At 40.7% G+C, this 16,238-nt stretch overlaps 2 protein-coding genes across 4 annotated transcripts in view; both read right to left on the minus strand.

The window, feature by feature from the left end:
• PPP1R1C (protein phosphatase 1 regulatory inhibitor subunit 1C) overlaps nt 1-2,002 on the minus strand; it is a 67,856-nt gene extending 65,854 nt beyond the window's left edge. The window contains exon 1 of the mRNA XM_087732200.1: nt 1,878-2,002. Within this exon, the coding sequence (XP_087588326.1) occupies nt 1,878-1,895 (18 nt within the window). The 5' untranslated portion in view covers nt 1,896-2,002. The remainder of the gene's footprint in view (nt 1-1,877) is intronic.
• ITPRID2 (ITPR interacting domain containing 2) overlaps nt 227-16,238 on the minus strand; it is a 42,895-nt gene continuing 26,883 nt past the window's right edge. For 2 of the 3 annotated variants that reach the window (XM_087732197.1, XM_087732198.1), the window contains exons 12-19: nt 14,668-15,891; nt 12,271-12,351; nt 11,687-11,814; nt 10,494-10,644; nt 9,285-9,350; nt 8,194-8,607; nt 1,878-2,002; nt 227-1,476 (exon numbers count right to left, since the gene is read on the minus strand). In XM_087732197.1, coding sequence (XP_087588323.1) covers nt 1,892-2,002; nt 8,194-8,607; nt 9,285-9,350; nt 10,494-10,644; nt 11,687-11,814; nt 12,271-12,351; nt 14,668-15,891 — 2,175 coding nt within the window. In that variant the 3' untranslated portion in view covers nt 227-1,476; nt 1,878-1,891. The remainder of the gene's footprint in view (nt 1,477-1,877; nt 2,003-8,193; nt 8,608-9,284; nt 9,351-10,493; nt 10,645-11,686; nt 11,815-12,270; nt 12,352-14,667; nt 15,892-16,238) is intronic. The other variant, XM_087732199.1, reaches the window with a different exon arrangement.

Here is a 16,238-nt window from a genome sequence, read left to right on the forward strand (position 1 = left end):
AGCAGCCAACAACTTTAACAGTTTGGTTTTAAGTGCCAACATTTCTCTCAAATTTATATCTCACATTTCCTAAACATATATAGGTTCCCCTGAACATCTGAAAGCTTTTGGAAACCCAAGTCCTGAGCTTTCCTGCTGTTCTCCATTCTGTGTACTACTTGATCAAATCTGTGTTACTTGTTTTGCTTAAGAGTAAAGCATGCACTATGAAAAACACTGACACAGATTATAGGCAAAATAAATATTTTATTGGTTTAATATACACTTTTTTTTTAAGAAATCAGCCCTTGTGTGTCTTCCTAACACAATTTAAAATCTTATAAACTTTTTCATACAATATTGTTATATTTGAAACTATTTTTGATTAAAGACCTTGACATAGTGTACAGAGTTTTAGTAGATGGAAATGGCAAACGAGTAAAGAGATTCCAAGCACAGCAAAATGGGATATTACATATCCACTAAATGTCTATTTGACCACATAAAACCTCCAATGACTTCCAGTTTGCTCCACTGGAACAAATGCATGTTCACCAGGCTAACTGAAAATACACTCAGTGAGGGATGGGGAAGGAAAAGAGATTTTTTCCATTTTCCCCATAATACAAGCAAGGTCGTTCATCCATTCCAAGTTGCACATCCTAATTGCTTTCAGAAGATCAGTACTTTTATTGCATTTTGGTTAATATGAAGCAGAAGAGAACTTCTCTTGGTATGACTAAGAGCAGTCAACACAAAGGCAAAAAACAGTGCTTAAAATAAGGCACTTTTCTATAGAGGGATGGGCAAACAGTAAAGAAGCAAATAAAATTAGTTAAAAGTTGTCTTCTACACAAAGATAAGGCTTTCAGTGTCAAAACTTTAAGTAGTTTTAAGTAACCTCATGTCATTCTACCACTCTGCTAATAGTCACCGCCCCAAGAATTAACAGCAATTTTTACATCAGGATTTTTTCCTTCTTTTGAAGTGGCACTAAGTAACAGCAGTGGAAACCATTATGAGTTGTTTCAAGCTCTTAAAGTGGATCAGTTATTGCACAATAAATACCTCATAGAGGTCAGTGTTTTGGGGGGTTTTTTTGTTGTGTTTTTTGTTGTTTTTTTTTAAAAAAAGCTAGGCTGAACACGTGTGTGTTATTTATAAATTGCTTACCTCTGGAAATCTTCAAGTTTCATGATGCATCGTTAAACAAAGAAATTAGCTACATAAAAATTTACAACAGGGACATACAAATAAATACAAAATCTTTCAGAGAGCCAGAGTTTTGTTGATGCTTTAAGGAAAGTAATGAACTAGTTAAAGTGTCTAAGTCTTTATAGATGAACTCAAGGAAAGGTACACATCATAGAACCAAGCGTCGAATACAGTAGCCTATCTCAGCAGCTTTAACACCTCCTGAAGCAAAAATAACTTGACACTTTCACCAGTGTACGCCACTCAAAGCAGAATCCCACAGCATTTCGGACTACATCCAACCTTACAGAAAACACAAAGCAAAACAAATAACTAAATTAGATTTTCAGAAGTCTGCTTGTTATGCTTAAGTATGTATTTTGATAATATTCATATCTAAGGCAGGCAAACTACAGAAATCCTCTCGCATGATGCATTCACATGCAAAGTCATCACGGAGCACACCAAAACCAAAAATCAAGGACCACTGCATGAAAGCTGACAACAGAATGGGCCAAACTATAAACCAGCTGATTTTCCAAAGCTATCCAGGATTATCAGTATTCTCCGTATTTTATGAACTTCCATTTTGATCACTTATGTTTCAGGGGGAAAACCCAAACAAAGCAAGGTTTAAGTTAAAAATGATATTTCATATGACAAAAAAAAATAAAATCCGGTTGTGGCAGTTTGTCAAAGATTACCTGTAGTACCTGTTTCATGGCTGTGTATCTTGTTTTGCAGTTGCAGATCTGCTTTGGGGCGATACAGCTGCTAACAATCCACTTACTATTTCTCGTCTTATTTCACCAACAATAGATTCCTTGATCTGAAAGGGATTAGCCAAAGTTTTAAGGTCAGTAAGTTATATAACCAAAGGATAAAACTAAATGATATTGCAGATATGTTTGACATTATTGACATATGAAAATGTATAATACCAAAAAGTCAACTTCCAAAAAAAATGCAAATGGAAAAATATAAGAGCGTTTCTCTTGGAAAAATAACTGTAAGTAATTTCAAAGTTCTTGCAAATCATATAAATGCAAACCAAAGTAGTTTTATTTTTCCAGATGGTAAATATATCTGTGTTTTATTCTTAGGATTACTGGTTTTATGTTAAGAAAAAATACATTTCAACTATGCTAAAGTTCTGAAAATGGCATTTCAGGATATATGCATCAAAAGCGCCCCAAATGCAGCGCTCTTTGACATTAGTCATTATCTCTTGAAAAGGAAGACAGGACCAATCTGCCTCACAAACAGATTACGCAGTAGGAAAGGTCCAAGTCTATGAACATGAGCTGCTGTTTTCGTACAAATCAAAAGGAGACAAACCCTAATTACATACTCAGCAGCAGAGACAAACAGAGAACTTCAGCTGATGCTCACATCATCAGTTGGCCCCTGGGGTATGATCTATGCCAGCAAAGGCTATTTTTCACAGGATTGTGACAAAGCATTTACTTATGAAGTTTTACATAAAACAAACCCAGGAGTTACTACTAGCAGGCACCTGAGTGTGGCTGAAGTTAGGACAAAGAAAGAACAGAGCATTGATGGCTACAGTAAAGCAAAAGGAGAAAAACCCAGTTCTACAACAGCATATTATGCCAGAAAGGAGCAGGGCATGACAAAGAAAAATAATATGGGCTGCTCACAAGTACGAGAAATCTTTGGCACCAACTCATTTTTTAGATGGTCTTCAGTTGGGGAAGCACTAACAAGTCAGATGCAGTTCCAAGGCCAGGGGAGGACAATGATGGTGAGAGAGGGCAGGGGAGTAAGAGCCAGAGCCCGGCCGCCGGGGTCACTCACAGAAGCACTCATCAGCCCAGTTAAGCAATACAGTTTTCTTTTTCTTATGAAAAGGGCAAATAATTTCCTGGCACAAATAACTGATCTTAGACTAAAGAAAATACTGTTCATAGTGTCATTTCAAAGTAGCTTTCAAGTGCCTGAGTAGCGGTAACAAACATGAGACTCGATGCCATAAAAAGAGCCCAAATTTCTAATCCCAGTTTTGCCAGTAACAAATTCCTTCATGTTCTGATGCCCCACCAATACCACGGGAATAATATTTACTCAGACCCAGCCTTCCCAGCGGCCTTGCCATGTTTGTGTAGCCCTCTCATCATCTCGATGATCATCTTGCAATTATTCTTGCCTTTTCCTGGTGCGTCAAAAGGATTAAGCAACAACGTCAGAAGGGTGGCAGCAGCATTAGCAACAGGTTGTTTATCCCTTGTTCTCCCTGGCAAGCAATTCAATCCCTAAACCATTAGTGGCAAAGTTCCTTATTTCATTACTACTTTGCATCAAGCAGAAATTCAGAGACTATAATATTATTGGCAAACAGGTTTCCAGTTGGGTTGTTTGCCGATTAACTGACAAAAGAAAAGCCAGTGTGTAACAGGACCTGGCTTACTGATGGCCGCAAGTCCTGAGGATGTCTATGCCGATGCACACACAGACGTAGAAAGCTTTAGGACTGCTGTCAATGCAGTAAGGGCTTTGGGACTTAGAAACGCTGGCACAGGGAAACAGCACCCCGGCTGTCCAGCGGGCCACCATCGTAAGAGACCCCCATGCTGCTCTCTCTGCTTTCCTTCTCCAGTATCACACAGGGTGGGTCTGCAAGTATGCTACAAAACAGTCATTCTGTGTCCTTCCCTCGCCGGATAGACAAAAATAAACCTCACTTTCCAAAGAAAACTGATAAAAGCTTCCCAACTTAGCAAGTAAATGGTCTAGTATGACAGACAGTCTTGTGGCGAGGCAGAGACTGGAAGGGAAGTGGCTCCTGTTCTATTCTCAGCTCTTCCAACAACTTCTGGCTTGACCTTGGTGGATCACTTGAGCCCTCTGCCTCTCACCTTCCCGCCCGGATGACAACAAGGCCATCCTCTGCTGCTTCTTTTCACTGCCACTGCTTCCTCCCTCCTTTCCAGACTCATCAAGGTCATTCCGGTGTGGCGAGCACAGCATCAATTCCCGCGGTGACTCAGTCCCATGCGTGTGTCATGACAATTGCTAATGTTTGCCTTTTTCATTACAAACGATTTAAGGCAAGGTGCACCTTCCATTTACTCTGCAGAGGGCACAGCCTGCTGCCAAGGCTTCCTCCATACAAAAGACAGATGCAGTCAATGAATGCTCCACCGGTATTTTTAGCAGCTGAATGAGAAATTGATCATTTGAAAGAGGAGAGAACCCACTCATTTATGGTACATATACTACGTTGATAGAACACTGACATTCAATATTGCATTAATAAGATTAATAAGATTCATAGATAGTTTTACTACAGTAAACCAGTGATCTTTCTCCATACGGAAGTATTACCATTACTGTAATATTATGTTGCTGCTAAACAATGAACTGATTGAGAGTGAAATGTGCTACAGTGGCAATTCTGGAGATGGGTGTTCTTCACCTACTGAGGGAAAATGGGCATGATGCTGTCACAGTCCTCATACTCCTGATGTGAGGTACATTTTGTACAATTAAAAGAATTATTTTCTACTCTATTTTCTTCTTGTGCCACTTCTTCAATGCAGCAGCTGTTGAGTTTTTAAGCTCAAGATAGTAAGATGAGGAACCCAATGCCTGCACAAGGGAAGTATGAACAACAGACATTTTTGATCAATGCTGAGCTAACATGGATTTGAATGGAAAACAGAAAAGGGAAGATTCTCTATCCAACCATCTCTCTGTCCCATAAAGACCCATTACAGCCTCATAAAACAGATGGTGACAGGAAAACATACATTTCTTTAAAGTATAACTTCATTAAATGTAATTTACAATGGAGAATTGTTAGCAAAAACAATACCTGCATTGCTCTTAAACAGAAAGCTTTTTAAACTATCACATCTTTTGAAGTGCAGAAGAGCAGAGTGAGAGGGCCTGGTGGCACTCCTAGCGACACTGTGACCAATAATCAGTCAAGCAATAAGTGCTTCATGTGATACTCCAGTGGAGGTCAGGCTGTATTTTCATCAAAACAAGAGGGCCACTGTTTGGTGTTTTAACATTTCACATTGTTGAATGCTTTTCCGTGGGAGTTAGTCCATTAACGCTAAAAGTTAACACCATGGGTTTTTCTAATGCCAGCAAATAGTTACAGGTCAAAGCTCGCATGCATTACAACCCACCCAGGCATATTCTGAAACACTGCCTGACTTTTCTTTCCCCAACACAAGGTCATGCAGCTACAGAGAATGGGAGGAATAACCAAGGGTTTAACATTTGTGAGTGCATACATCAAGAATGCATCCTACCAGATTTCTTTCTTTTGACAACGAAACTGGAATTCCTTTGCTAACAACAGGGCTACTTAAGGAAGACACATTTGAATTTATGCTCTGTTTTAGCTCTTATGAAATACAAAAGATTTTCTGACCAGTATTTAAAAGCATATTCTGGCTCTGCAAAAACTACCAGGAGCTTCGAGCCAATGCATCTTCATTCTGACCTGCAAAACTTCTCATGCTGAGAATCAGAACCAATCTGAAACAGGCTGCCAATGAAGTTAAACTGAGGGGCAATCTCTCTGTGTGCTCATACATTTACAAAGTGACTCAAGCTCAGTTATTCGCTGACTACTCATCTTTGAATAGTAGCCTCTCAGTTCAGTGCAGATTCTTTCAGCATTACAATGTCCTCAGTGCCACACAACCCAAAGAACAATCTCTGTGCAAAGAGTACACATCTTTATTTGCTCTCAATTAATGAAGTTAAAGATGAACTTTCACACAGGCTAACCTCAGAGAAAATATTGACTGAAATAACGCTGTACTTTGACTCCAGCTCCCTTTATTGTCTCTGCTGCTTTTACAGTACATTTGAATTACAGCTCTCTCCTTCCTCTCTGTTTCTCCTTTAGCAGCCCCCCACCATGACACCACTCCTTTGGCACGCAGGTTTTTACAGAAGGGCTGGATACAAATGCAATATCCTGGCTTCACTTCAGAATCAGCAGCAAAGTGCAAGGCATAATAAATATCTCATGTGCAAGTCTTCTCTGAGCATTAGACAAGGAACCCCTTTAAAAAGGCATGAAAGGAAAAAAAAAAAGTGGACCAGAAGGAGAGAGAATTTGGGATGTCTGGGAGTATTTTATGACATGTCCAAAACAAGGCCTTTCCCAGGACTCCTTCCAACTTTACTCCAGCTACTTTAGAGAAGATGGCATCAGGAGGGTGGCGGGGGGCTAAAGACATTCAAAAATTGAATGCTTGCCCCCCTGCCTCATTCACTCCTTTGCTTTCAAAGTAGAGGTGTAAAGTTGTAGCATCACAATCTCCACTGTAAAGATCAGTGATAGCCAGAAGGTGTTGAGCTCCTAATCCTGAGCACAGTAATGATGAGGTTGTTGGTCTGATGGTACCTCACCGTGAGCTGACTGCGGTACCCTTCCCTCCACAGGATAACGCCACTTTCCGTAACTCATCCCGCTGACTCTAATGGGGCTACCGATGGGGCAAAGCACTATTCAGCATCATGAAGCTACTTACTGAAAGCTCATCTCCTTTTCACCTCACTGACAAACTTCATTCTCTTTTAACACCAGCAGTTCACTGACAGTTAATGCTTCTGGCTACGCATTATTCTTTGCACTCTCAGCTCTGGTTATTTATGGAGTTACCCAAAGGTAAACAAAGTAAATATCCTCATGTGCTTCCACCCATCATCTTCTATAAGAACACTCCTTAGTAATGCTCTACTGCTTCACAAATCTCACTGTGCAAGTGTAAAGTGCTTACACATAGCAAAGCCCACAGTGAGTCAGTCAAGAAAAAACATCTCCACTTTGCAGAGACAGACACAGCAGAGTCTTGTGGTCAGATGATGAGGGAAAGGATACCTTATGGTCCAGGACACACTGCCTCATCCTGAACTGAGAGGGGTGAAGGTGTGGCAAAAGATTCCTCTGGGATCACAGCTCCTGTTTTATCATGAGATGAGCGGCCTGCCTCTCATCTGTTTTAAAGACAAAGCTAAGGCAAAGCTGGTTCCAGTTATTCACAGCCTCAAAACAAGCAGACCTGGATGGTACCGCACTGTTACAGCCTGGCCTGTTGTACATTCCTGAGCATTACACCTCTCCTGGCCTTTCGAGTGATTTATGGCAGACCCATACAAAAGCTCCAAGGGACAAGCTAAAGGCTAAGTGGTCCCTCTCCACTGAAGGAGAGGGAATGAAACCCACAGGTTTCCCATTTGAATGAATACAGAAATCCTCATTTATGTATTCACAGCAGAGAGCTCACTCCACTTTCTCAAAGGCACTTCTTTTGAGAACAAGAAGTTTCTTTTGCTTCCTTTTCTCATTTATACTACTTGCCATAAGGCTTTCTGTCATGCCACTGACAAACAAAACATGCAGTTTTAGTCCTGTTTTTTAACCTGGCCCACAGGAAAAATAACCAAGCACCCTTCACTTTCATTGACTGCCAATAAAACTAGTCCAACAGCATTGGTCCAACATCAGTCTTAAAGTCTGAAATAACTTCCCATCTGACTTCAGCTTGCTTCACTTACACTCCTACAGTCCTTAGTGGTTTGGGATAGAGGGACTGGGAAAGGGTTTTTAACTTTTACTATGGAGTTGTTTCAGAAAGAGTATTTTTCATCAATCAAATTAACTCCAACCTGGCATTTTAGGAAGCAAACATGACAGAGAAATTTTCACTTGGGAATCTGAAATACTGCTGCTTAACCAAGTAGTAGAGATGGCAAATTCTTTCTCACCCAGACTTATAGTAGCAACTAGTTATTAATTTACATGCTAACCACTATCACTGAAAAAACGTCTACTGCTTTGCACAAGAATACAACTGTGGCTTGAGCATCTAGCGACAAGCTCTGAGCCTTCAGAAATAGTAGAGTTACAGTATGGAGACTTGGCTTGAGAGGGAAGAGAGAAACCCAGTGGCCAACAGTTACAGGTAGCGTGTCTTTAAGTTTCAGTAAACACTATTCAAACATCCTAGATCTCAGCCCCTCCCTCCTCACCTCCCGTATGACTTGCTGCAGCTCCTCCTGCTCCACGCTTTTGTGGATTTCATCAACCGAAGGCACGAGAGGGACTTTTTCAAGTTTGTGTTCCACCTCTGGCTTGGAGTCTGCAAGCTCCTCAGAGCTTTCTACCTGCTGTCCAGCTCCTGCTCTCACCGGAGGAGTTGGTGTTAAGGCAACAGAGGCTCGGTACAACTTCTTGCTTTGACTCTTAGACTTTCCTGTTAGTTCAGAGGATCCAACACCAGCTTTTCTACCTGCGTGACCGGAGCACACTGAAGAGGAATCAGAGTTTCCATGGGAGAATACGGACTCTGTACCCTCTGCTGGGAGAGTTTCCAGTCCAAGATCTCCCAGTCCTAAACCCAGTTCAGACTTCAGAAATGACTGCTCTCGAATAAGTTCGGAGACCTAAGGATTCAGAAAAGAAATGTTCCTGAATAAGCATATAAAAAAGTCACATACGGACACAATCATGCTTTCTTGTTATTTATTCGATCACTTACTCATTCTCTCCGTGTAACAAATACAGCTATAAAATAAATATATGCTTTGCCTTTATGACTGCAACAAAGAGGATCATAAGAAGGAACGGGCTTTTTGAAAGCCAACATAAATACGAATTGTGGCAGTTCCCCAAGCCACTGACTTTTGCAATACGGATGCATCCTGCCAGAGCCATGGACACAGACACACGTAAAGGCTTGATTTTGGTTTTTTTTGCTAAAACAACTCAAGTTTGTTCTTTCCTTTCTGCAGTCTTTGAACTACTTGTTTTCAGTAGCACAAAATGCACAGAAAAATAAGAAATAATTTTCCCTAGAAAACGCACCTTGTAGTCATTGTATCAACTAAATGCAAATATCTCACTTCTACATATTCCTCTTAAAAACAAATAGACTTCACAGCTTCTTACACCTATGGTTAACTTTGCTTAAGGGAAAATGCAGCTGTTCTCAACAGAACTACTCAAGTGAGTAAAATATTTCCAAGATTATGTGTAAAATGAATCTCCTGCAACCTTTTTTAAGAAATGCCTTCCTGGTTCTTTTTCTTAGTAAAACATAGAGCACACAACAATTACTTACTGGTTCAATGACATTCAATGGAGAAGGGCATGATAGATTATCAGCACTTCTGCTTCCATACATACCCTGAAAAATTAAGTCAAGTTAATGCATTGAGGACTTTTTTAGAGCTGTCAGAAGCTAATATATAAACATGCTGTGTCTCAGACAACTTTCTGTAAAAGCAGAAACTTGGAAACAGGAAGCAAAGCTGGTTGGAGAAAGTTTATTTCAGTCATTTTAAAGCTGGCCCTCTTCTATAAAAGGATTTACAAATAAAAAGATATTTATATGGTTCAAAGAATGCAAGTTTGGCTCGGGATCACAGTAATACCATATTTTCCTGTTCTTGGGTTTCAGTTCTTTTCCCATGACAAAATACTGAAGAGGAAGATGTGGCCTGTGCCTGTGCTTCTTTTACAGAAGAGGATTGGCTAAGAAAGAGGAATGAAACCCAGGAAGAACATATGACTTTTTGTCAGTGCTTCTTTTGTTTGGCTGATGACAGAATTGCAGCAGAAAAAAGAGGAACAGTCTTCCGCTGAGTGAAAAAGAAGAGAAAGTATATCACCATGCCACCAATGAACATATGCAAGTGTCTTTTTTATCCCCCCTCTTGCGCTCCTGGGGAATGTATGTGGGAGCAGAGCTTCTCCCGCTGTTTGGCGGGGAGCCACACGTTCATCTGCAGAAGCTACAAAAGGCAATGGAGGAAAAAACTGAAGATGACAACTGGATTTTCCTGGTTTTTTGTTCCATGGATTGGCAGAGCTAGAGGGGAAGCACACCCCATTTCTTGGGAGAGAAACACTGTGCATTTCTCATCTCTCTGCCCTCATTTCACAAGTAAGAAAATCAGTGTAGGGAAACTCCAGAAAGACCATCAGCATCCCCCAAGGATTTTAGACATGAGTACTACCTACTAGAACTGTGAGAATTCAGGGTCATGACAAGGAAAAAGAAGGAAGCACTGTCAGAAAAGGTCTGAAATCTCAGACCTAAAGCCCTGGAAGATATGTATTTATACGTATTAACACCAAGAAAGTCCCTCTATTCACACACTTTTTCCCCAAGACAAAACACTGATTGAAAATAATAAAATATGAGCCCAATAATACACACAGCATCATTAGATTCCCCAGATATCATGCCACTGTAAGAGTTTTAAGTTATGGTTTATTAACATTACACTGAGAAAACATATAGTGTTGTTGCAAAAGTAATACTTACTATATGTGTCTGAGGTCTGTAAGGTGAAGACATGTGCAGGCTTCTCAGCTGGTCTTCCAAAGCAAGCAGACGTTCTTCTAACTGCATCTCTAACTCCTGTAGCTCCATGCGGACAGACTTTCTCAGGCTCTGTAGCTGATCAGCTTCGTATCTATATCGAGTCCATCACAAAAAGAACAAGGGCATTCACTGCACTCAGCCGCACACCACAACGGGGGAACTGAGCAGGATAGTCCCATGACTAAAGGACTTCATATAAGGGAATTCAAAGTGGAACACAGAAAATTCCTCTTTCATGGAAAAATTAGCTGAATGCCTAGATGGAAGAGAAGTCTTTCTCCATTTATAGAAAATATATATCACTTCATGGAGAAAACTAAACAACATAGTGTGTCACAGAACATTCTCCAAAAATTTTAGCTTTAAATGCTTAAATATATGCAAGCAGAAGAAATTGGCATTTATACATATATCTAATCAATTGCAATTTAAAACCAGTAACAACAAAAATCACAGAGCAACGCAGTAATTGCATATTCCTTCTCCTGCATGGTTATAGATTCCCAAGCACTCACAGCTACATTTTGGCCAAGATGCCATTATCTAAGAAGGACAACTGATTTCAAACATGGTTACTTTTAAAGTGATTAGTCAAGAGCTGATTCAGCTGAAGTAAATAGTTTTGAAAATTGTTCCAGATCGGCTGCTGCTGCAACTCACGGTGAGCACAAACACACAGAACCAGAGTATGAATGTCATCTGTAGCCTGCTGAGTGGCCACTGTAAGTTCAAAAAGCATCTGAATGCCACAATGTTCATTCTTTATTTACATCTACAAAGGGGGGAGGGCAGGAATCTAAGCTGAAAATCTTTAAGCTTTTTCCCCCCAATATCTTATGTTCATGTATCCTGTGATAAAAGTCCTTAAAATCCACAGCTGTAAAATCACTTTGGAGAAACGATGAAGAAAAAAATCATCAATTAATGAGAAACATGGATTAGAAGAAACAAAGAGGAAAAAACTGTAGAATGAAGTAGTGTGAAGAAGAGAGTAAACAAGTTTTGGGCAAAAACTCGGCTCCAACCCTGTTCAAAGTGAAACTAAGAGATTTTTTGCTCTGATTTCAGGGACAGCGACACATTTCCTGAAGTGCCAGAGTATTTTCTCTCTTTTTTTAAAAAAACTATTTTACCTTTCCTCTTCTGTCATGTGCTGATAAACTGTTGTCTGTTGACGTAACATAGTCAATTCCAAATCCATCATCTGAGTTCTGAATAAGTTTAAATTTCGCCTTACCACTTGTAGCTCCTGGAAAGTATTCTTGGGGGAAAAAAAAAAAAAAAAAAAAAAAAAAGATAATAACGCGTTACATGGAAAAACTGAATTAAAATAAGTCTGGATCCTATAACCACAGATATGCCCTTTGAGGCAAGCAGAACCCCAGCAACTTCAGTATATTACAGAGGCTGCATGTTGTGAACTCACAATAATTCAAGAAAACAAGATTTTTAGACGTATCATACAAGCAAACACATGAAAGGATTTCCGTGTATTTAGATTAATTCCTTTTTAACATTATTTGCAGGATGGAGGCATCTGTTATCTCTTCGGTTGGACTCGATGATCTTAAGGGTCTTTTCCAACCTTAACGATTCTATGATTCTATGAGAGCAAAGATAGCAAACTGCCCAAAGTTAGCACAATCTGTGGCACATTTAGGATGTTTCTTTGTGTTTTATTTTGACCAAGAACCACTATGTGCGCAGGGTCACTTACTTCATAGAGAGGTAGAATGGATGATCTCTGAGTAGTGTAACTGGTGGCCGCTGAAAGATCCTGACCCCTCATCACTGGGTACTAGGGAAGAAACAAGCAATTTGAAATGGGAATGTCAGCAATCCCCTTTATGAACTCATCTTCCCAAACACGCAGATACTCCAACAGCAGTCACTGTTGAAACACAACCTTGCTGGCATTGCGATTTCTGCTATCTATGTAAATACTGTATCAGGAAAAGGAAACCTTACAAAACGCCAGTGCCAGCTCTTAACTGAAGCACGTACACCAAAGCTCTGTAATGCAAATGTGCTGCAGGTGAAGAAACAAATTAATCCTGACACAGTTAGCAGGAATAAAAGCTATGTCTTTCTGCAGCAGGCACGTTATGCCTGAAAACTCAGTAGTCTCAATTGTCTTAGCTAATGATAAAACGAACGACTTGGAAAACAGAACTGAGCAAATTAAAGGGTGCCATTTTCAAGTCATTATTACAATCACATTTGTTGTGGGGCTTTGCTTAGTTCTTAGTTTGTGGTTTTTTGTTGATTTTGGTTTTTAATCTCACTACATTGCCTATATCCAAAGACCCCTGCATGCTAATGATCTCTCATGAAAACAAGAGTGTTGAAGAATTTCTATTTGCATGTTGTATCAACACATGGAGCAACCAGATAAAATTCAGGGGCTGTTACATGTAGAGACACGGCACAACAAAGAACAGTGGAAAGGGCAAAAACATTCACGTTTTCAAACGTGAAAAAGACAGCTTGTTGAATGTAATTTTGAAAGAATTTGAAGGACTATTGACATGCCATGGAAAATTTGAAGCATGTCCATTCATCCAGAGGAGTTTTGCTCAAACATGATCACATCAAGGGGATGTTTCTTTTTCCCTCTCCCAGTTTTCTCTGTTCCCTGTTCTATCAGGAATTTATCTACTCCTTTTTATTTCTTCCTAAAATCAGAATCATATACTTGAAACATCTCAACTTTTTCTTTAGCAGCTGAGTATGCTGCGTGCCAAACTTGATATTGGTTGTAGGAAAAAAGCAGCACCAGGGAACTGTGTATTTTAAGCAGGATGTTTTCATACAAACCTCTGTAATGAGAAGGATCAAGCCCCCAAAATGGAACTAGTCTAGACAAATTATGCTGGCAGTAGAACAAGTGGGCTAGGAGATATTATTATTATTCCCTTGGATACTAATTTTGTTTTTTTAATTGAACCAGCTTAAGCATGAGTTCTGGATGTAATACAAAGAATTCTTCCTCAGCAGGTTTAGTTAGCGTGGCATAAGTGATAAAAGTGCCGTAGCACACTTTACCCTTACCCATATCAAGGCTGCAATTGGTTCCCAAGAGGAAATTTTACAAAGAAGGTTAAATTCTGTGAACACTTACTCCCTGACACACCATTCACTACTTTGGGCAATGGCTGACTTAAAACACAGTTGATCGCAGCCTTCCACTGCAGAGCTGTGTCCCAGTACCCAAACTTGCTCCAAGAAGCAAGGCCAGCTGATATAACCAAAGCCTGGATGGACTAGCCTCTAACTTTTGAGAAGTGGCAAAATAAAACAAAACAACAGGATTCTAAAAAAGCCCACTACAGCCTACCACCTGGAATATGGTGCAGGCAGGCGCATGTTTGTTTTGGGTAAAACCCACAGAAATTGTTGAAGCTCTACAACTGAATAGTGTAGAGCAGGTGTGGCAGAAACTGGTAAAAAAAATGCACTTGCATTTGAAAGCATTTCTTCTCTGAGTGATGAGATGGACAAAATTTCACACACTGACAAAACTGATTCTTGATAAAAGATGGATGACTTCAGGATCGTGTTTACTAGCTTCAGAGCTGAACAGGCAAAAGGTTGGCATGAAACAGCACAGAAATGTATGTAAAGCAGACATCATTACTGATGCCATTAGTGAAGCCATGGGACTTCCAATGAAAAAAATTCATTGCTATCAGTTGGATGGGAAGTATGTCAAAGACAAGAGAGAGGTCAAAGGACTGTCAATATGTATTTTCAAATCTAAAGCTAATGACTATCACCTTAAAATAATAGCTGATAAAGAGTACACTGTCCCTTCCTCCCACCCAAGAATATCCATAAAAGTAAAAAAAAAAAAAAAAAAAAAAAGAAAAAAAATCAGTCTGGGTCAACTGCAAAAAGAAAAAATTAAATGCAAAAGTAGTGGAGCACTGGAGAGATGATCATTTGCCACTTTAAACAGAAGCTCCTAAAACAGCAGCAAATCAAACTTGCACAAAATGTCATTTTTTCCTGATCTGCTGCACTATGCAAAGGAATATTCAGATTAACATTTTGGTTTTGTAAGGGTAAAATAAGAAGCCTCTTTGCCCAAGGTAAAAATCTGGCTTCCTCTTACCTGTGAGAGGTTCTGCAGAGAGTTCCTGATGTCGTGTAGGACCCTGCGCAGCTGCATCTCCACAGTGGAGGGAGGGTTGATGGCATGAGGTCGATGAGGAAATCCAGCATGCCTTGGAGAGAAGGGACAGCTGAAGGGGGAAAGCAAGCCGCCAAAGGAAGAGCCGGAGATGCTTGGGATGCTGTGGGTGCTCAGCGTCCTCATGTGCTCGCAGAGCGGTCTGTCCTGCCACTCAGCGGGGAGGGAATGGAGGGAGCATGTCGACTGGGACATGTGTGCAGGCGCGTGCAGCGGGCAGCTCTGTACCCTGGTGGGACTGGGCTCTGCGGACAGTCTGTTGGGCCCAGTCTGGGGCACTTCTTTTTTGGAGGACGAAGGCGCAATGAACAGTGTGGATTTGCACACCGGCTGGCTGGCGGCTGCCTCACCCTCGCTTTTGTCATTCTCAGATGCTGGTTTCTCATCTTCCTCCACACGTGTGTACTTGTAGGTGAAAGAAGGAGGACTGCACAGAGTCTCTTTTCCTGGAGTTAACTGGACATTCACAGAGGACACCACTTTCACTGGATTCAGCAATGCAGTTGGGAGAGACTGAGACCGCCTTAGAGGATAGCCCGATTCAGCAAACCAGAGTCTCTGCTTCCTCAGGAGATCTTTTGACTTAAGCAGGGTGCGTCCGGCCCTGGAATCAGATGTGCTGACGATCCTCATCTCAGCTCTTTGCAAGGCAACGTGAACCCTGTCCATGGACAATGGTGAGGAGCCGCCACCTTCCAGAGACTCCATCGACTTGAGGATATGGTGTGTGTGGTACTGAGGAAACTCAAACACACTGCCTTCCTCCAGCAGGTCCAATTCTTTTCGCTCACTGGAAATGTCTTCCTCTTTAGAGCTGACCTCTCCTTGGACTGTCTCTGATATATGAGATGACTTGCTTTCTCCTCCTTGATTTTGTTCAGTTTCATAGTCAATAATTTTTCTGTCTTCGCTCCTCCTGTTCTCAGAAGGTGCCCTCGCCTTTCGTCTCTCTATTTGAGAGATAATATCCTCTTCATCATTGTCATCGTCATCATCATCATCATCTTCTTCCTCCTCCTCAAACTTATTGAAACAGGGCAGTTCCTTGGCTATTGGTGTCTTCTGTTCCTCACTATGCGATGTCACGGTTGTCTCACTGTCACAGCTGTCAGCACTGCTTCCCATGCCCTGCAAAGACTCCTGAACCTAGGAAAGACATGAGCCAGCAAAGGGGTGAACTGGAGACTCAACTACTGCCTTCTCAGGAGTCAGGCTAAGAGTCCAAGTCCATATTCATTGGTCATTTTGGTAGTGAGCAGAACAAATAATACAAAATGCAGTTAATGTGCAAGAAAAACAGTGAAGGAGAACAAAGAAACCATTATATCAGAGAGACTAGAAACACATTGAAGTATGGCACCAAAAGGAAATGGTTTAAAAAAATAAGAGCAAACTATTCACACATTTCTTTGATTTGACAGTAAACTCTTTATTGCCAGCAGAATAGAAGTGCCAGCAGAGTAAAAGAGTAAAAAGAGTAAAATGCCAGAATT

Source organism: Nipponia nippon, unplaced genomic scaffold (genome assembly GCF_047370975.1).
Source record: "Nipponia nippon isolate SJK-2023a ecotype South Korea unplaced genomic scaffold, ASM4737097v1 scaffold_5, whole genome shotgun sequence".
Taxonomy (NCBI): Eukaryota; Metazoa; Chordata; class Aves; order Pelecaniformes; family Threskiornithidae; genus Nipponia; species Nipponia nippon.